Source organism: Macadamia integrifolia, chromosome 5 (genome assembly GCF_013358625.1).
Source record: "Macadamia integrifolia cultivar HAES 741 chromosome 5, SCU_Mint_v3, whole genome shotgun sequence".
In the NCBI taxonomy this organism is placed as follows: domain Eukaryota; kingdom Viridiplantae; phylum Streptophyta; class Magnoliopsida; order Proteales; family Proteaceae; genus Macadamia; species Macadamia integrifolia.
The window spans coordinates 3,669,240-3,690,241 of record NC_056561.1 but is presented as its reverse complement, the minus strand read 5'-3'; the positions used below and the strand labels follow the sequence as shown (position 1 = coordinate 3,690,241).

At 40.1% G+C, this 21,002-nt stretch overlaps 3 protein-coding genes and 1 long non-coding RNA gene across 4 annotated transcripts; 3 read left to right on the top strand and 1 right to left on the bottom strand.

The window, feature by feature from the left end:
• Nucleotides 1-359: 359 nt before the first annotated feature.
• On the bottom strand, nt 360-8,121 carry LOC122079346 (putative UDP-rhamnose:rhamnosyltransferase 1). Its single transcript, XM_042645735.1, has 3 exons — nt 5,892-8,121; nt 3,737-3,738; nt 360-1,190 (listed from the first exon to the last, which is right to left on the bottom strand). Exons 1-3 carry the CDS (start codon nt 6,676-6,678, stop codon nt 612-614), a joined length of 1,368 nt encoding a protein of 455 aa, XP_042501669.1. The 5' UTR covers nt 6,679-8,121; the 3' UTR covers nt 360-611.
• Nucleotides 1,235-5,873, top strand: LOC122079347. Its single transcript, XR_006140424.1, has 2 exons — nt 1,235-5,086; nt 5,260-5,873. It is a non-coding gene; the product is annotated as an uncharacterized LOC122079347 (long non-coding RNA).
• Nucleotides 8,122-10,907: 2,786 nt separating the features above from the next.
• Nucleotides 10,908-12,762, top strand: LOC122080378 (putative UDP-rhamnose:rhamnosyltransferase 1). Its single transcript, XM_042647337.1, has one exon. It carries the CDS (start codon nt 11,014-11,016, stop codon nt 12,394-12,396), a length of 1,383 nt encoding a protein of 460 aa, XP_042503271.1. The 5' UTR covers nt 10,908-11,013; the 3' UTR covers nt 12,397-12,762.
• Nucleotides 12,763-18,299: 5,537 nt separating this feature from the next.
• Nucleotides 18,300-19,988, top strand: LOC122078535 (putative UDP-rhamnose:rhamnosyltransferase 1). Its single transcript, XM_042644551.1, has one exon. It carries the CDS (start codon nt 18,483-18,485, stop codon nt 19,872-19,874), a length of 1,392 nt encoding a protein of 463 aa, XP_042500485.1. The 5' UTR covers nt 18,300-18,482; the 3' UTR covers nt 19,875-19,988.
• The last annotated feature ends 1,014 nt before the right edge of the window (nt 19,989-21,002 follow it).

Genomic DNA, 21,002 nt, shown 5'->3' with positions numbered 1-21,002 from the left:
TATTTTCTTTTTAATTTCTAGATCTTTCGACAAAGTCCATGGAACTCTTTGCTAACAATTCAAAACGAGGTTTTCATTAACCACGAGGCTATAAGATCCTCTAGATCTCTTTCACTAAGCTGATTTTGGGAAAACTGTAAAGGTTATGGTGAGAACATAAAGCACTTTCATCATGCAAAATTATTCTCTACAGTGAGTGTGACAGTGCGGTGAGCATCAGATGGTCGAGACAATCTTGGGGCACATATCCGGATGATCTCAACCATCTGATGTTCACTACACCGCTACACTTACTGTAGAGGATAATCTCTCATCTCATCATCCAATTGTCTATTAAATGGTGAATTAATTAAAAGGGATATACAATTAGAATAGCTACGCAAGCAGACAAATAGGAATGAAAAACATGTGCTGAATCCACCATACATCATCTACTACATTCACAACCATACAAGTTTACGACCCGTGAAAGAAATACTATAAATATTAAAAATGAAAATACAAAATTTTCACAGGAAAACGGATAATTCTCAAACCAATCCGGATTTTACTTCTAACCCGCTTTTTTTACCACGTTTTTGGCCCAATTCTCCTTCCAAATGATTGTTGAATCACCCATGATTAATTCTGAGGTACTGCTCAAAATCATCCATGTATCGGTCATGCTGAGCCTTGTCTCCAAACAGTTGTTTCATCTCCCTGGCTTTGGCCTTATGCAACTCCCCTTCTGTGTCCACTACTACTAGTTTCAGTGACTTGGCGACCAAATCCCTTGTAAACGACCCATCTCCTTCATCTCTTGGAATCTCTACCCCAATGTTCTTGCTCAGCAACAACCTTGCAATCAAAGGTTGATCGATTGATTGAGGTAATAACACAAGAGGGCAACCTATTGCAAGAGCTTCAATTACCGAACTCCACCCACAGTGAGTCAAGAAAACCCCCACTGAAGGGTGGCCCAATATCTTTCTCTGAGGAGCCCATCCTAAACAGATAAAACCCTGACCTTGAGTTCTATTCACAAAACCTGATGCTAGCAACCCTGTTGGGTTTCTTAGTGCCCAAAAGAAGGGCAACCCAGATAGCTCTAACCCAAGAACTACCTCATGAATTTCTTCCCTGCTCAGTTCTGCTTCACTCCCAAATGCTATGTAAACCACAGATCCTTCTCTTTGCTTGTTTAGCCACTTCTTTATACTTGTTAGGAATAGGATTGTATTATGTGTCATAATATCATTATTCCTTGTGTTGGCTCAGTGACTTACGTATTCTGTAATCTGTATATAAACACTTTCCCTTAATGAAATATATGATTGAACATTCAGTCTCTACATGGTATCAGAGCCCTCTTTGCTCTAACGAGTGTTCTTCCTTTCTTTCCTGGTTGCTCTAACTGCTCCGACGAGCGTTCTTGATTCTTGATTCTTGAATTCATGGCTTCTGCCTCATCTCCTTCTGCAACTAGTTCGATCGCCAATGGCATCTCTGCTTCCCTGTCTCTCGTTGCTCCGAATGTCTCTCCGCACCTTCCTCTCCGGCTTAATTCTACAAATTACCTTCTCTGGCAGGCGCAATTTCTTCCTTTACTTCGAGGATATAACCTGATCGGCTATGTTGATGGTTCCTTCATGCGACCTGCGATTCCTCATCTTGCATTTGAGAATGCTGAAATCGTTGTTACTGCCTCTTCTACTGCCGCTCTCTGGGATCGGCAAGATCAGCTGATTCTCAGCTGGATCGTGTCTTCTTTGTCTGAATCTGCACTCTCGCATGTAGTTAATGCCTCCATTGCTCAACATGCTTGGGAGATTCTTGCTTGTGTGTTTCCTCCCTCCTCTAGGACACGTGTGATGGATCTTAAAGATCGTCTTTCTCGGCTTCAGAGAGGTTCCGATTCCATCACTGACCATCTCCTCCACATCTGATGTACTGTTGATACTCTCGCCGCCATAGATCAACCTGTTCCTGATGACGATTTGGTGCTTGCTGCTCTCCGAGGTATGGGCCGAAATACCATGATTTTGCCACTTTTGTACGCCTTTGCGCTGAGTCTGTTACGTTTGTTAAGCTGGTTGATCGCTTACTTAGCCATGAAAGCTTCCTTCGTTTAGTCTCTGATGATGTAACTGGTTCCATTACAACTGCAAACATGGCGTCTGTGCGATTTGAAAATCAGTCGCGATCTGCTAATGGTAACCGGTGTTCTTTCAATCGATATTCCTCTGTCAGCGTGGCAATCGCTGTCAACGCAATGGTCAAGGGTCCTATCAGTATGCTGATCAGAACTCTAATTCTGGACAGCGCCAACGCCATGGTCAAGGTTACACATCTGGTAAGTACAATGGTCCTCAGGAATCCATTCTTGGGGCACCTCCTACAGGTTCACGTTCCCCTGCCTTCTCGCCTCATCAACGCCTTTGCTGCCAAATCTGTAACCAAGAAGGACATGTGGCTTCTCACTGTCCTCGGAGATTTAACCATGCCTTTCTTGGTATGCTTTGTTTTTCTTCCACTTCCTCCTTTCTCCCTTCTTCCTTTTCTTGGTTACTTGACTCAATTACTGCAGATATAAGCAATCTTGCTCTCAGTGCTCCCTTTTCTGGCCCTGAACAAATTATTGTTGGGAACGGTCAAGGTTTGCCCATCACTCACTCTGGATCTACAATTATTTCTTCTCCTGTGCATGATTTCCATCTTTCCAATGTTCTCTGTGTTCCTCAGATTCATCGAAATCTGATTTCTGTCAATAATTTTTGTCTAGATAACAATACTTATTTTGAATTCTTTCCCTCTTTCTTTTGTATCAAGGATCAGAGGACGGGACAGATTCTCTTTAAAGGCCAGAGTAATAATGGACTCTATGAGCTTCCATTTCATTCTCGTCTGCCTTCTCAATGTAACTCTGCTATCCGTGCTCCTCTCAGTGACTGGCATCACCGCATGGGACACCCTTCTTACAAAGTCGTCCGTAGAATCATTTCTCAGTTTTCCCTTCCTGTTTCTAGTACTAAGCATTCTTTCTGTGATGCTTGCAATTGCTCCAAGAACCATCGACTTCCTTTTGATGTATCTTCTTCTCTTAGTTCTGCTCCATTGGAGCTTTTGCATTGTGACATTTGGGGTCCAGCTCCTATAGTATCTGTAGATAAATTTCAATACTATGTGAGTTTCATTGATGATTTTAGTAAATACACTTGGCTGTATCCTATTTTGAGAAAATCTGATGTTCTTCCTATGTTTACTCAATTCAAGACCTTGGTTTAGACTTATTTTTCACGTTCCATTAAATGCTTGCAATCTGATGGTGGGGGGGAATTTCAGAAACTTGATCCTTTTTTGGCTAGTCATGGCATTTCTCGAAGGATATCCTGTCCTCATACCCAAGCTCAAAATGGTGCCGCTGAACGAAAGCACAGACACATAGTTGAGACAGGCTTAGCTCTTCTGTTTCATTCTAATCTTCCCTCAGTTTAGGTCCTATACCTTTCTTACTGCCACTTATCTTATCAACAGAATGCAGACTCCTCTTCTTGCCAATATTAGTCTATTGCAGAGACTGTTTACTACCCCTCCCGACTATCAAATGCTCAAAACCTTTGGATGTCTTTGTTACCCCTGGTTACGCCCATATAGCCGCAACAAGTTGGAACTCAGGTCTCGACCATGTCTTTTTCTTGGTTATTCTCTTAACCATAAGGCGTATAAATGCTTTGATGTGTCCTCCAATCGGTTATACATCTCAAGACATGTCTCTTTTGTTGAATCTGTTTTTCCTTTCTCTGTTTTACCATTTCAGTGGCCTGATACACCTAGTTCTGTTGTTGATTCCTGGTGTGACATTCGTCCTCCAATTCTTCTACCATGCTCTATTACACCATTGCCTACCTCTAGTGCTGATTCCTTGTTGTCTACTGGTGTCATTTTAGACCAGCCTATTGAGTCTTCACCTACCTCACCACGGGATGTAACAATGTCTATAGCTCCACCACCAGCTTCAACCTGTGATCCTGATTCTTCTATTTTGCCTTCTTCTATTGGGTCTAATTTCTTATAGCTCACTAACTCTGCTTCCCCACAATCGCTGGTTGTTCGTCCTCATCCCATGCTTACTAGATCACGAACTGGGGTCCCTCGTAAACCACCCCAGCGGCTCACTCTTACCAATACAAAACATCCCATTTCCTCACCTGTTGAGCGATCTTGTTATACTCAGGCTATTAAGTCCTTTGAATGGCGTGGGACAATGAATGATGAATTCACTGCTCTCCTTCAAAATGGTACCTGGGATTTGACTCCACCTTCTCCTAATGAAAATATTGTTGGGTGTAAATGGGTTTTTTGGATTAAAAGAAAACTGAATGGCAGCATAGAGGGCTATAAGGCTCGTCTTGTAGCTAAGGGCTTTCATCAACGCCCTAGGGTTGATTTTAAAGAAACTTTCAGTCCAGTCATAAAGCCTTCAACTGTTCGTTTGGTCTTATCGCTTGCTGCTCCGCATTGTTAGCCGGTATGCCAATTAGATGTACAAAATGCTTTTCTTCACGGAGATCTCACTGAGACAGTCTATATGATTCAACCTCCTGGTTTTGTTGATGAAGCTCATCCAGATTATGTTTGCCATTTGCGTAAATCCTTATATGGCTTGAAGTAGGCTCCACGAGCCTGGTATACTCGACTTAGCAATTTTTTGCTCTCTCAAGGCTTCACTTCTTCGAAGACTGATGCTTCCTTATTCATTTATAAGAACTGTGGTGTTGTGCTTTACTTCTTGATATATGTTGATGACCTGTTGTTAACTGGGAATGATCCAGTGGCTATTCGGTCATTGTTTCACTCTTTATCCTCTACCTATGCTATTAACGACCTTGGAGACCTTTATTATTTTTTGGGCATAGGGGTCACCAAGCACTCTGCTGGTTTACTATTGACTCAACGAAAATATATTACTGATCTTCTTCACAGTAGTCACATGGCTGAGGCAAAGCCATTTTCAACTCCCATTGCTGCAGGTCCTTCTCTGAGTCTTCACTCTGGATTTCCTTTGGAGGATGGCACAGAGTATCGACGAGTTGTTGGTGCACTACAGGTACTAACAGATGACGAGACCTGATATTGGTTTTGCGGTCAATAAGGTCGCCCAATTTATGCATAGGCCTACTGATGTGCATTGGGCAGCTGTAAAACGAATACTCAGGTATCTGAAATCTACCTTTGCTGAAGGTATCTTACTTCGTTCTGCTTCCTCTGTATCTCTCACAGCTTATTCTGATGCGGACTGGGCGGGGTGTCCTGATGATCGGAGATCTACCACTGGTCTGGCTGTGTTTTTTGGTCCTAATCTGATTACTTGGGGTTCTCACAAACAACGTACAGTCTCTCAGTCTTCCACAGAGGCGGAGTATAGGTCTGTTACTGCTGCAGCCACTGAGATAATTTGGCTACGGTCTCTTCTATCTGAACTGGGTGTTTTTCTCCCAAACCTCCAGTGATATTCTGTGATAACATTGGTGCGACTTATTTGTCGGAAAATCCGTGTTTCATGCTCGCATGAAACATATAGAAATTGATTTTCATTTTGTAAGGAAAATGGTTTCTTCTCATCAGCTTTTGGTTCGATTTATTTCTACAGTAGATCAGCTTTTCTGACTTGCTTACTAAGGGGCTTTCTTGGCAGCGGTTCCTTTCTCTTAAACGCAAGCTCACAGTGGGTTCTCCTTCCTCACGAGCTTGAGGGGGCCTGTTAGGAATAGGATTGTATTATGTGTCATAATGTCATTAGTCCTTGTGTTGGTTCAGTGACTTTTGTATTCTGTAATCTGTATATAAACTCTTTCCCTTAATGAAATATATGATTGAACATTCAGTCTCTACAATACTATCCCATTCACCACCATCTTTGTTTTCCGATGTATTTGCTTCCTCTGATGATGGAGGAAGTAGACCAATTGGAATGACTGGTATCCAGTAGCCCTTCTCCCGCAGGATAAGTAGAGAATCGCCCTCGAATTCTTCACAGCTCCTCACAGCTACAAAGTTGGCGCCGAGGATTGCCGAGTTCTGTCGATGGCTATCGGACACACCAGAAGCGTTTCCACTTGAGGAATCAGACAATTTAAGGATTTCATAGAGATGAAATGCAAGATTAGATTGGGAAGGAATCCACTTCGGAGGAACAATGAAGTGTTCAGGATCTGTTCGGGTATCTTCACCGGCCATACGCAACCATGGGGAGCCAAGGAAGGCAAGTGTTGAAGCGATGGTTATACAGAAGTAGGCACATGGAACACCATGTTTATACGCAAGGGGTTGGGGCCAGTGACGGGAGAAGTCATGAAGAATCAAATCTGGGACTGAGCTCTTAAGGAAACAAGCAACAGATCCTTCTAGACCATCGAAGGCATTCTTAAGGTACTGGATTTTGTCGACTGGGACATCAGAAGTGGACTCAGCTCCCTCCGGCAAGTTGGCCACCAGAGGTAAGGTGAGCTCTACAAAATTAATGAGAAAGGATAGATTGGGAGGGAGTTTGGGAAGTCTTTCGATGTTTCTTCGTGTGGAAATGAAGGAGATTTGATGACCCCTTTTAGCTAAGCCCTTGGAGAGCTCTAGAAATGGTATCATATGACCAAAAGCTAGCCATGGGAAAATAACGATGTGAAGCCCATTTCTCCGAGCCATGGAAGGAGGTGGAAGAGAGGCCTGCGATTTGATTCCTTTGTGCCCTCAATTCTAGTTTCCTACAATGATCAGCCGAGTCCTTGGATCCCAATTCTTAAGATGGAAAATTTATGGCACTCTCCTATATTTTTCTTGGGATATTTACAAATTTTTTTTTTCCAGAAATTAAGAGGTCACTTTCTTTTGGACCCTATGTGTCGCCCATTTCTTGATTTGATTTTGGAGGATTAGGTGAGAGAGGTGTAGATAAGACGAAAGATCAAGATGATTGTATATAGATCCATAATTGCAGTGAACCGGATCTGATTAATCAGTATAGGTCATAACTTATTGAGGGCCTGGGAGGACAATGTTTGCTGCCAAGTGGGTAGCATTGAAAACCTCATGAACCCATCCAGGTTGCTCAGATGGTTGTGTTGAATTGGGAATTGTATGGATAGACATATGGTTCTAGGTTCAATTCTCCATGTGTATCTGTAATTTAAGTAGAGATCATGGTAGTGGATTACTGCACTAATCTCTTCGAGAATTAGTTGAGATTTTACAAAAAGCTTTGGTAGATGATGGTTTTTTAAGGGCAATTACGATCCATGATTGGTGAAAGAAGCAACATAAAGAGCAAGCTTGTCAATTGGTTTGATTTCAGTTTTTCGAGAACCTAGTTGGTTCTGCAATTAGATACTCAATCTGACCTGTTTGATTTCAATTTGGGTTCAATTCAAAATCAATTCTATAATCTGGTTCCAATTCGGGTTTAGGAAATCTGTTTGATGGGAGGAGAGAGAGATTTAACCAAAAAATAAAAAATAAAAGAGGAAATTTCACTTCACTCCCCTGAATGTTTCATCTATTACACTCAGACCCATGTGAAGTTTATAATTACAAACATATCATGTGGTGTGAACAATATTAGAATCAGATGTTAAATGTCTTTTTTATCCCCTTCCCCTTCCCTGCAAAAGGGTAAACCCCATATCAGTTCCTTTCCACCCAGGTCACTGCAGAATAATGGATTCTCTCTCTCTTGCAGGAATTATTACCTTGGCCTCCCAGAAGTATTCTCAAGGTCCCAAAATAATTGTCGAGTTTAAGGAAAAAAAATCCAATCCGGGCCGATTTCGATTTTATTCTATATATCTATTCCGTTTCCGGTTGATTCTTGCAGATTCCAATCAATTCCGATTGATTTGAATCGAAATCGACACAGACAATCGATGCCGATTCTGTTTTTCAAGAGCTTGGGTACTATAAAGAATGATTTCGCCATTTAGAGCACTCCAGGTCTTGATCCCAAGCTGAGTAAACTCTAATCAGTGAAAAATCAGAGTACAGGGCCGAATCAATGGCCAGTAAGTTTAAATGCCCAAATCCAGGGGATCGGTCTTCATTGATTCTTATATGATTCGAATCGGAAGTGGTTCAGAATCCACCCCCGGGGAACCCAATAAACTAACAAATAAACAAATCGAATAACACTGTTGAACATCATATTATATTGGAGAAATGGAAAAAGGTCAAAAGAATTAAACAATTAATTTCCATAACGATATGAAGAAGGAATGCAGTGAGAGTCTTACAGAGCCAGGAGCGAAGGAAGGGACATAATTATCGAGGTTGGTCATACAGGATCTCATGTATGGATCGCATTATCGCAAGATAAGTAGAGATCCGAAATTCCTACCGCTGCAATCGCTCTCTGAAGCCGCTGCAATCGCCTTCTAGAGCTGTCGCAATCGCCCTCTAAAGCCGGGAACAAACAGAGAGGCCGAAATCTGGAATAGAGAGGTGGAAAACTGGAACCCAAACGCGATTTCAGAGTGGGGGGTAATCGATCTTCAAGACTTCAACAATGGTCAAAACCCTAAATCCACTCACCGATTTCAGAACCGTGTAAATGGCAAGTTCAAAAACCCTAACTCCCAATTGATTAATGGTTTCTTAAGAAGGAAGATGAGAATAAGGATTGAGAGTAAATATGTCATCTCCATTGGATCAAGGGTATTTTGGGATTTAAAGTAATTTTGTAACACATGATTCCTCATTTAACGGTTTCTCACTCTCGGTCAAGTTACTATTTACTATTTAATTGGAGCATTTAATTGATTCTTGTCTTTTCTATCTTTAATAGGTGATTCGATTCGATTTCGGTTTGGAATCGATAGTTCCTAAATTGAAGTTGGAACCGAGCTGAACCAAATTAAAATATCAAAATTAGAATCGATATGAAATCAAATTAATTTGGTTCAATTCGATTAATGCAGCTCGGTTTTGAATCCGATATTCAGTTTCAATTTCAAATGGACACCCTTAATAAAGAGGGGATCAAGTTCACCCATGAGGCCATGATAGATAAAAAGTTTTGGTGTAAGGTGAGAAAGGATGATGTAGAGAGATTTTGGAGGAATTTATGGATCGAGTGTATCAGCAAAAATCCACCTGATTAGTTCAAAAACACTGATTTTTGTTCAATTTTTAGGGATCATAACTTTTGACTCGAGTGGAATTACAGGCTCCATAATACCAATATTCAAATAACCGCTCTGTGGGCCCCAGGCCATGCTTTTCAATTAGATTGGAAAAATGGCAGCGTAACGTAACAACTAGTATTGAAGGCTGGTCGCCTTTTGAGGGACGAACGCCGCCACCCTCCTTCCTTCAGTCGTAAACCAATTACTTAGTCACCGGGCGGAGCGCACCATAATACCAATATTCAAATAACAACTAATGTTCTATGTTACTTTGATGATCCAAATGATATATAAGTCATGTAGACTTAAGATTATGATTATCCAAACACTATTTTTTTTGGCTGGAAACCAAACACCGACTATTGTATCCAGACGAAAGATTAAATAATCCAAATAGAGTGCCAATTATTTAGTGACGCGCCTGGTTACATTGAGCATGACCATTTAAAAATGTATTTTAACATAAGTGCCTAAGTAGGACAAAACAAAGAACTATTCAATTCATAAGAGAATTGGAGAATAAGAATAATGTGGTTCCCATCTTAGACTGCTTTATTTTATTGGGTAAACATCTTAGAGTGCATACAGGGAGTGCCTTTGCTCCTTCCATTGCGTTTTTGGTCGTCATCTTGAGGAATGTATTGCACTTGCCACTTTATAAACTGTAATTTTAGGTGAGTATGAGTTTATTAGGGATTTGGTTCGTTTTCAATTCTTGTTTAATTCTCTTCCTAAATGTGAAATGTGTATTTTTTCAAAATCCAATGATTCTAAAAAATTTTTAATTAAAATTTAAAACTATACTAATTCCTCAAATGCCTCAAACTTTCATAATCGTTAGATTTTGAAAATTATAGGTGTTGCATGCACAAAAAGAATTAGACAGGCTTAGAATTGGAGATGAACTGAATCAACCTGTAAGACCCTTTGCTAGTTGCAATGAAATCTCATGATCATCAACTGGTTCCTTGATTTCTATAAAAAAAAAATATAAACAAAAAATAGAAACTAGCCCCTTTATTTAAGTGAATTATTAAAGAATAAAAAATTGCGTTGTATTTTAATATAATAGATCTACGAGATTGTCCCTTATAAGAATTTAGCCTCCCAACAAACTCAACAAAAATGTGATAGTCACCTAGGCGTTGATGTGTGATAAAAATGCTCCATCCTGGAATGTATCTTTCTTCATTCATATGGTAAGATGAAATTGTTACCACTTACCAAAATTGATAATGATAGAAATACCACCTTCCTACTGAGTTCGGATCCCTTACTCTACAGGTAACCACCCCACCCCATGGTGTGAGATGGGGTGGTGTAGTTACTTGCAAGGGAGAGGATCTAAGTTCCCTCCAAGTGGTCAGTGTATTTTTTATTTTTTTATTTTTTTATGCGAAAAGAAAGGTTTGTGGCTGCATGATCTTACGCCCAAACACGTGTACCTGCGAAATATCCCTTTGTGGAAAAAAAAAAAAATCTATTAATGTCGAGACATGACACCCATGTGTGCATTCTGGTATAAGAACCATGTGATGAGGCAACAATCTCTCGCTCTTTGAAATATTGAATGCGCTATGACCCCATGATGCATTGCAGAAAATCTTGAACCTCGCATGGCCTTCGTTCTATTTTTGTTTAACTCAAAAAGATCTGGTTATATAATGTGGGGAAAAGATTCCTACACGTCAGTGCAAAATTGAAACTGCACGCCCTCACCCAAAAAACATTGTAACTCGTCCCCTAGGAATTGTCCTAAAATGCACACAGGCATTGGAGGGAAGCAATTTCCATATAATATATCCATGTTCGTGATCAAAGAAAACAAATCTCAGCCTCCGGCCTAGATCTCTTCCCACTTCCTCCTATGGCTCAGAGAAATGGACTTCACATTGTAATGTTCCCATGGTTAGCTTTTGGTCATATGATACCATATCTGGAGTTATCCAAAGGCTTAGCTAAAAGGGGTCATCGCATCTACTTCATTTCCACACCAAGAAACATTGATAGGCTTCCAAAACTTCCTCATAATCTATCCTCTCTGTTCAATTTTGTTAAGCTCACCTTACCTCCGATCGCCAACTTGCCGGAGGGAGCTGAGGCCACTTCCGACGTCCCATTCGACAAAATCCAGTACCTTAAGAAGGCCTTCGATGGTCTGGAGGGATCTTTCGCTTGCTTCCTTGAGAGCTCAGCTCCAGATTTGATAATCCATGATTTCTCCCATCACTGGCTTCAACCCCTTGCTGCTAAAAATGGTATTCCATGTGCCTACTTCAGTATACCCAATGCTTCATCCCTTGCCTTCCTTGGCTCCCCATGGTTGCGAATGATGGGAGAAGACACCCGAACAGATCCGGAACACTTCACTGTTCCTCCCAAGTGGTTTCCTTCCCCTTCCAATCTCGCATTTCGACTCTATGAAATCCTTAAAATGTCTAAATCGGCAAGTGGAAATGCTTCTGGTGTGTCCGACATCCATCGACAGAACTCGGTAATCCTCAGATCCAACTTTCTAGTTGTGAGAAGCTGTGAAGAATTCGAGGGTGATTTTCTACGTATCCTGCGGGAGAAGCTCTACCGGATACCAGTCATTCCAATAGGTCTACTTCCTCCCTCAAACGAGAATGCTTTGGAAAACAAAGATGATGAATGGGATAACATTAGCAAGTGGCTAGACAAGCAAAGAGAAGGGTCTGTGGTTTACATAGCATTTGGGAGTGAAGCAGAACTGAGCATAGAAGAAATGCATGAGGTAGCTCTTGGGTTAGAACTATCTGGGCTGCCTTTCTTTTGGGCACTAAGAAACCCAGCAGGGTTGCTACCATCAGGTTTTGAGAGCAGAACTCAAGCTCAGAGTATCATCTGTTTAGGATGGGCTCCTCAGAGAAAGATATTGGGACACCCTTCAGTGGGGGTTTTCTTGACTCACTGTGGGTGGAGTTCAGTAATTGAAGCTCTTGCAGTTGGCTGTCCTCTTGTGTTATTTCCTATATCAATCGATCAACCCTTGATTGCAAAGTTATTGCTGAGCAAAAACATTGGGGTAGAGATTCCAAGAGATGAACGAGATGGGTCATTTACAAGGGATTCGGTGGCCAAGGCACTGAAGCTAGTAATAGTGGATACAGAGGGGGGTCTGCACAAGGCCAAAGCTAGAGAGATGAGAGAAGTGTTTGGAGACGAGGCTCGGCATGACCGATACATGGATAATTTCGATCAGTACCTGAGAATTAATCTTGGGTGCTGAATGTGACTCCTTAATATGATGGAAAATGTAACAATAAAATGGTGGCAGAAAATTCGGTCTCTTCATTAAGAAGTGCAAAATGTGCAGTTTCAAGTGAAAAAAGAATCTTGCCAGTCTGATGTAGGTAACACTGGCATTCTAGGTCAATAGGCGAGCATATGGGAGCATCTCAAAGCACATTAATATGCCTGATGGTGCTCTTGCCAATTATGCCTGTGATGTTGAGTTGATTACTTGATTATAGATATGTTCTTTTTTTAATTGATTGATAACTTACACTTAGGTTCCAAAACCACTGATGTACTGGAAGATGCTCATAGAACATTATCTAAATTTCCTAATTATAATGAGGGGGAATGCTATGCCTATGATGTGTAATGGAATCTCCTTGCCCAATCAATGGAAATGCGAAAGAGAGTAGAAATAAAAGTTTACATATAAGGACAAAGTATCAGAGGGAAGAGAAAATGTGAAAGGGTGCATCATGCCACCTGCATGTGTATCATTTTCCCATATAACAATATTGCCTAGCTAAACTAACTTCCTAACTGAGAGGGCACATCATGCCACCGGCATGTGTATCATTTTTTCATATAATAATATTTCCTAGCTTAAAATAACTTCCTAAGTTAAAATGCTGTTTGTTAGATAAAATTATTTTATATATGTCTACGCACCCCCTCCCCCCTCCCCCTCCCCCTCATTCTATGATAACTTGTGACCTAGGTCACAAATGAACTAGGTAATGTCATCCATGACCGTTAGGTCATATACAGGGTGAAACGTTGGTAAGTCTTTTTCTTTGACTATACAAAAGGTTGGACTTTTGCTTCTTGATGGACATTGACCATCCATGCGAGTGTGGTAAGTGCATTGGCGAACCGATTTCTATATCTCTGAAGACAAATATAATTTCTTTGAAATGTTGAGTCAAATTCGGGATGTACTCTTGATATGTCATTAACTTTTCATCTTTGGTTTTCCATCTTCTTTGCATTTGACATATTACTAGGGATGAATCATTGAATACCTTTAGTCTTTAAACACTGATAGAGATTGCAGCTTCTAGGCCATAGCGCATGCTTCATAGCCAACCATATTGTTGGTACATTCGATCTTTAATTTGAATGCAAAGGGGATATGAGAACCATCAGGTGCTATCAACAAGATTCTTGCCTCACATCTTTTCTAGTTGGCTACTTCATCGAAGTAAATGTTTTCATATTTTTCTATTTCAATTATTTAAGATATTATTCATAAATAAGAAACTACTCCATATTTGATCAAATAAAAATAGTTTCAAAATAAAATTCCAAAATGATAAAAAGTCAATTCCCTTAGTTTAAGAACAAAAAATTGGAATATTTTTCTTGTAGAGGCGATTTTCAAATTTTAAATACTGGGTATTTCTCAAATTAAAAACTTTCATAAATCTTGTAATGATAAAAACATTCTTCAAAACCAAAAGGACTGAATAATAATATTTTGTTATGATATTCATAATTTTATTTTCAGTCAATGCAAGTTTAATAGTATTAATGTCCTTCAAATAAAGTTTGATCGGAATTTAACTCTATCAATACAAATCAGATATTAAGTAATCTTAGACTTATTAGAAAACTGGTTATACACTCCATGCAATACCAAAGTCCTTGTAATGTTTGCATATGATAATTTTTGTGATAAATTTGTTTGTTTTAGCCATCATAAGCTTAGCATAAGATTTATTTCTACTTGATGAGGCAAAATATGTCCCCTTCCTCAGTACGGCTGAAGCGTGTATGCAAACCTGAACAGAAGACTGACCCACTACCTCGACCCTCCATCAGATCGTGCTGCCACCTCGGCCCTGCATCAGGCCGTACTGCCACTTTGGCATCTCATCAGGCCATGCTACCACCTTGGCCCTTCATCAGGTAGTGCTGACACCTCGACATCTCAGCTACCACCTCGGCCCCCCATCAGGCCGTGTTGCCATCTCGGTATTCCATCAGGCCGTGCTGCCACCTTGGCATTCCATCAGGCCGTGCTGCCACCTCGGCCCTCCATTAGGCCGTGTTGCCACCTCGGCCCTCCATCATGCCGTACTGCCACCTCGGCCCTCCGTCAGGCCATGCTGCCACATCTGCCCTCCATCAGGCCGTACTGCCACCTCGACATCTCATCATGCTGTGCTACCACATCGGCCCTCCATCAGGCCGAGCAACTTCCTCGGCCTCTCCTCATGCTGGCCAGTCACCTCGGCTCGACCGACCTGTCACCTCGGCTCAGCACAGTCAAGTAAGGCACCCAAAAACGTGCACACATCCACTCCTACATTCAAGGGAAGTGATCCCTGATCACGGGGGCAGGACTCTATCCACTACACGTCATCAGAGGCATCCACCCCTCTCTCGACTTGCACCTTCGAGATCAAAAGAGAATATTCCCAGAACATGCCTTGGAATATTCTCAGAATCACAGAGCCACTCCCCTCAAGGACTTTACGCCTAAAACAGGACTCTCCACAAACGCCCCTCCTTCTCTCTCCATCAGCAACCTATAAATATCAAGGTAAGCCTCCATAATGGGAGATCGATCGATCACTCCTTTTACTGAAAAAACTCTCTTGAGCATCTGTTATGGAAATATCTGATTTAGGCATCGAAGAGTCCCCTGTCGGGTCAACCTGGCTCTCACCTGTCATCTCTTCTATGCAGGTCGACTAAAGTACCAGGAACTGCAAGAAAGATCATCCGATCAATTTTTACAGCATCACTACCCAATTATTGAGATAGTCTATGGCCTGCATTAAGATGTATTCATGTTCATTGAATGACTTTGGATTGACTTGACCAATAACATCGATGCCCCAAATGGCCAAGAAAAACTTAAGTGTGCAACTTTGCATGTGGTGCATGTATGAGGTTGGCATAGATTAGACACTGATGACACATTTTCATATGGTTTGCATAGTCATTTTTTTTTTTTTCCAATAATATCTCATTCTTATGTTTTTTTCCCCCCTAACATTCTAGTGTTCATATGGGGTCTGCTGGTGTTCCGATCAAGTCCATTTATGAAACGTATTCCAAAACTAATCGAATGCGAATATAGATTATGTTGAATATATCAAGGCGGTACGTATTTGATTTATTTATATATGTCCCCTCACCAACGACCAAAATAAAATGGAAATGACTTGATTGACATTACTCAAAATTAAAGTTGTCCAACCCCTGCTATGGCCGAAACTGTGAAAAATAAACTTTTTTTTTTTTTGGTAGAAGTGAAAAATAAACTTTACCATCTCAACCCTTAAGTAACGTTGTTTTTTTTTTTTCACCCAAAAATAAATAAAAATCTAAGGCTATGCTTGGTAGCCAAGAGAAGAGAAGAAAAGAAAAGAGAAGAAATGGTGAGAAAATAAAAAGAGTATATATGTTTGTTTACTAAGAGAAGAAAAGAAAAGAAAAGAAAAGAATTAAAAAAAAAAATGAATTTTAGGAGAGAGAGATAGACACATAGGAAATCATTGTGTAATCATTCATTTTTTATCTTATTATGTTTTTATATTTTCTCATGTTTTCTTGTGTTTTTTGCAAGAAAATTTTTGAGGGAGCAAAAGAAAATTTCACAATTCGTAAGAGGAATTTTAAATTTGCAAAAGAGAATCTTCTCTTGAATGAAGACAAACCAAGTGCAAAGAAAAATTATTAACCCAAGAAAAAAAAGTACAAAATGTGTACTTTTTTCTTTTCTTTTCTTTTCTTTTCTTCTCTTGGCTACCAAACACAGCCTAAGGCAGTGATAGAATGTGTCATAAATGTTGCATCTATTCAGCTTTCTAAGATAAGGGGTCACCAGTCACTCTTTATACTTATTGGGTTACCTCTGACTGTTAGTTATTAATTTGGATCAGGTCTTTGTACTGGAGTATGGATCACATTTTTGTATGATGGTTGATTCATATAGATGAAATCTATCATAGAGTTGGTTGTTGTATGGATTCCATTTGTGCAGATTAACCTCGTACGAGAATAGTTCTCATTCTCGTACAAGAACTTGATCTTCTCATTATACAGTGTCTGATCCACACTTGGATTTAGGGGTGTCAATGAGCCGAATTTGGTTGCTTTTTTTAAAACCCTAACCCAACCTTAAGATCTCTTAATTCAACCTTAGCCCAACCCAACCCTAAGTCAGGCTGAGATGTCTCAGTCGAAGCCTAATCCAACCCTGCCCTAATGGATCTTGATTGAGCCGGGTTTAGCCTAAGCAGACCAACCCAACCCAATACAATTTTTTTTTCCTGCTTGATCTTGATACAAAACAAAGGGCAAAGACCAATTTTTCATATATTTGCAGATTATGAAAACGAAAGATTTTTTGCAGACCTTTTTCTCTATGTACCTACTTATAATTATTAACATATTTATATTATTATGTACTTAATATACAGGGTTGGGTTGAGACCTCAACCTAGGCCCAACCCAACCCAATCTCTAGCCTGAAATTCTCAACCTTAACCCTCTATGGGCTGAAATCTCAGCCTAGGCCCTGTTTGGGCTCGAGGCAAGTTCGGACGGGTTCAGGCTGATCGGATTTTTTTGACACCCCTACTTGGATTCTATTTAATCACTCTTTTTTTTCAATTGGTTTTACTTTAAGTAGAATCCAAATGTGAATCAGACACCATACGAGAACCATTCTTGTATGAGAACCCTATCCAGATTAAAATGCAACTATGCATAAAATCTTGTACCTCTCGTCAATAAAAACTGTGTATCTAGTGCACGAGACTCCAGCATGTGTGAGATTTCGAGGTGAAAACTATGGAGTCTTACATTAAAAATGTCAAGAGATTGTTTCAACAACTTAATCATCAGATCGCAACATTCATACATTGATCGTTGTACCTCGAGTAAATAAAGTAACTTAAAGTCATTAAAAAAAAAGGAGAAAAGAGAAGAAAAGAACAGAAAAGAAAGAAAACCTCTAAATCTTCAGTTGTGTGCAGCTGGTTAGTGTAGGCCTTGGTGCAGATGAATATAAGCCTTGGGTTGTCTTCTTGTTGGAAGGAATCGAATCTCAGCCATTGTCTGTATTCGCGTTCAGAGATCTCTGGACATGGGCAATTATCTCTACATCCAGCTACATGCAATTGTTTCTTTTCAAACAAAATCTCACATATAAGAATCAGTATGAACCCAAAAGATGAATAGCCTTTTATAACGAAAGTGAATCCATTGAATTGCAACATTACATGAAAGGAGGAGGTACCGGTTTGAAGAGGAGAACCTCAACATTGGTTAGTCCCCAATGTGCTACATGGATTTGAAGGGCTTACCAATCTTGCACATTAGTTTCTTGTCTAGTGAGGGAGCAATATAACCTGGCGGCAAATTATGGAGTTGGATCCAGAATGCAACCTTGTTGAGCTTCATATGTCTTATGAGAATTGTAGGGTCTCATCCATAGTTTTAAAAATTGAATCAAATCGGATCAATTAGGATTGCCCGAATCAGATCGATTTCCACCGAAATCAATCCTCAATTTCAAACAATATAATATTGATCCACTGGTAAAGAATAACGATAAAATGATCTAAAATATCAATAAAAAAAATAAAAAATTCATCCAATCCCAATTAATAGATTCGATCTGAATTATTTTAGTATTAGTTAATGATCCCGTTCGATGAGTCCTTCCCACAGAATTCTATATATATATATATATATATATATATTTGGTCCAGTGAGTCTCTCTCCATGATCACCAGATGTAACTGCTCATTGCTCCTCAACCACAGAATTTAAGTCCATTATTGAACTTGCACATCCAAGTTCTAGAATGGAAGAAGGTGATGTTGACATCACGATTAGCAAACAGAGTCATCTCGACAGAAAAATAAAAAAGGTGATGTTGACATCACGATTAGCAGGCAGAGTCATCTCGACAGAAAAATAAAAAACCCTAGCTGATCTTTCTATATCACTTTCAAACTTTGAATGACTGTTAGTTGGTGGGTTATGCTGCTGTAATGAGCCGTTTTTTGTTGGTACTGGTCAGACTTAGCTGCTCAGGTCTCTCTTCCACTTCCTCCCATGGCTCCGAGAAATGGGCTTCGCATCGTAATGTTCCCATGGTTAGCTTTTGGTCATATGATACCATATCTGGAGCTCTCCAAGGGCTTAGCTAAAAGGGGTCATCACATCTCCTTCATTTCCACACCAAGAAACATTGAAAGGCTTCCTAAACTTCCTCATAATCTATCCCATCAGATTAATTTTGTGAAGCTCGACTTACCTCCGGTGGCCAACTTGCCGGAGGGAGCTGAGGCTACTTCTGACCTCCCATTTGACAAAATCCAGTACCTTAAGAAGGCCTTAGATGGTTTAGAGGGATCTTTCGCTTGCTTTCTTGAGAGCTCAGCTCCAGATTTGATTATCTATGACTTCTCCCATCACTGGCTTGAACCCATTGCAGCTAAACATGGTGTTCCATGTGCCTACTTCAGTATATTCATTGCTTCAACGCTGGCCTTCTTTGGCAGCCCATGGTTGCGTATGGCCGGCGAAGATACCCGAACAGATCCGGAACACTTCACTGTTCCCCCTAAGTGGTTTCCTTCCCATTCCAATCTTGCATTTCGCCTCTATGAAATCCTTAAAGTGTCTGAATCTTTAAGTGAAAACGCTTCTGGTGTGTCTGACATGGATCGATTCGACTCGGCAATCCTTGGATCTACCTTTGTAGTTGTGAGGAGCTGTGAAGAATTCGAGGGCGATTCTCTTCGTATCATGCGGGAGAAACTCTACCGGGTACCAGTCATTCCAATAGGTCTTCTTCCTCCATCATCAGAGGAAGAAGATACATCGGAAAACAATGATGATGGTGAATGGGATAATATAAAAAAGTGGCTAGACAAGCAAAGAGAAGGATCTGTGGTTTACATAGCATTTGGGAGTGAATCAGAACTGAGTAAAGAAGAAATGCATGAGATAGCTCTTGGGTTAGAGCTATCTGGGTTGCCCTTCTTTTGGGCACTAAGAAAACCAGCAGGGTTGCTACCATCAGGTTTTGAGAGCAGAACTCAAGGTCAGGGTTTTATCTGTTTAGGATGGGCTCCTCAGAGAAAGATATTGGGACACCCTTCAATGGGGGTTTTCTTGACTCACTGTGGGTGGAGTTCGGTAATTGAAGCTCTTGCAATAGGTTGCCCTCTTGTGTTATTACCTCTATCAATCGATCAACCTTTGATTGCAAGGTTGTTGCTGAGCAAGAACATTGGGGTAGAGATTCCAAGAGATGAAGGAGATGGGTCGTTTACAAGGGATTCGGTGGCCGAGTCACTGAGGCTAGTAGTAGTGGACGCAGAGGGGGAACTGCACAAGGCCAAAGCTAAGGAGATGAGAGAGGTGTTTGGAGACAAGGCTCGGCATGACCGATACATTGATGATTTCGATCAATACCTCAGAACTAATCATGGATGCTGAATGGGACTCCTTAATTGGTGACAGTGTTCTGTTTGTTATGTCAATATTGCTCTATATTCTTATACTCTATGGCATCATATGATGAAGAATGTTATAATAAGGTGGTTGCAGAAATCTCTCTCAAAAATTGCTAATATTAAGACATTTCCATTCTAGGTATTGCTATTTATAGGATATGAATTTTCCTTGGTCTAAGGTTTTCTTGGACTTCTAAGGGCCTTCCTTCAAAGGGGTTCAGTTATCGATACTGAAAAGTTGTCCGTATAGCATTACACAATTTGCCATTTGATAGTATATGTATAAGTCCATGTGATAGGGGACTTCACATATTCTCAATGGCCAAATTTTAATCCGAAGTAAGCAAACATAATTTGCTCAAGTTCTCATTCAAAGTTTTCGTAAAATTATCGAATATTAGCAAATTGAAATAAAAATAAAATACATAATGGTATCTTGTGTAATTTTTATTACTTCTTCAATTCATTTTAAGCTAAAATTGTATGAGATGTTTGTCTAATTAATAATCCATGCATAATGATATATTGACTGCAAGAAAACTTTAAAAAAAAATTATTTTGATTTTGATTTTGATTTTGATTTTGATTTTGATTTGAAGTCATATTTATCTGTTTTTTTACCCATTTGGAAAGAAACTGAGGCGTAAGACTTCATGTAAGTAATGCACTAGATCAAAAGTGGAAGGAATCCGCTTGGGAGGACCGATAGTGTTCTGTGTGTTTGGGTATCTTTCCGGCCATTTGCAGCCGTGGGACCCCATAAAGGCTATAAAGGAAGTGTTCAATATTGGGAGATGCATAGAACACCAAGATTAGCTGGAATTGGAGGCATCCTGATTCCTGACCCAGTTGTGGGAGAAGTCATGAATGATCCAGTGTGGTAATATCTGCCGGAGGTAAGGTGAGATTTTTTTGTTGGAAATTATTATAATAAAAATGTAGTCAAAAGTCAGATCGAACTAGTTGGGTTGATCGAGGCTAATCAATCCATCCCACTTCGTATTGAATTGAATCTTAAGGGGAAAAAAAAAAAAAAAAAAACCATCCTCTGAGGGATTACCGTATCTTTCTTAGAGTGCGCATCAAGTTTTTGTACGAAATCATCATGGTA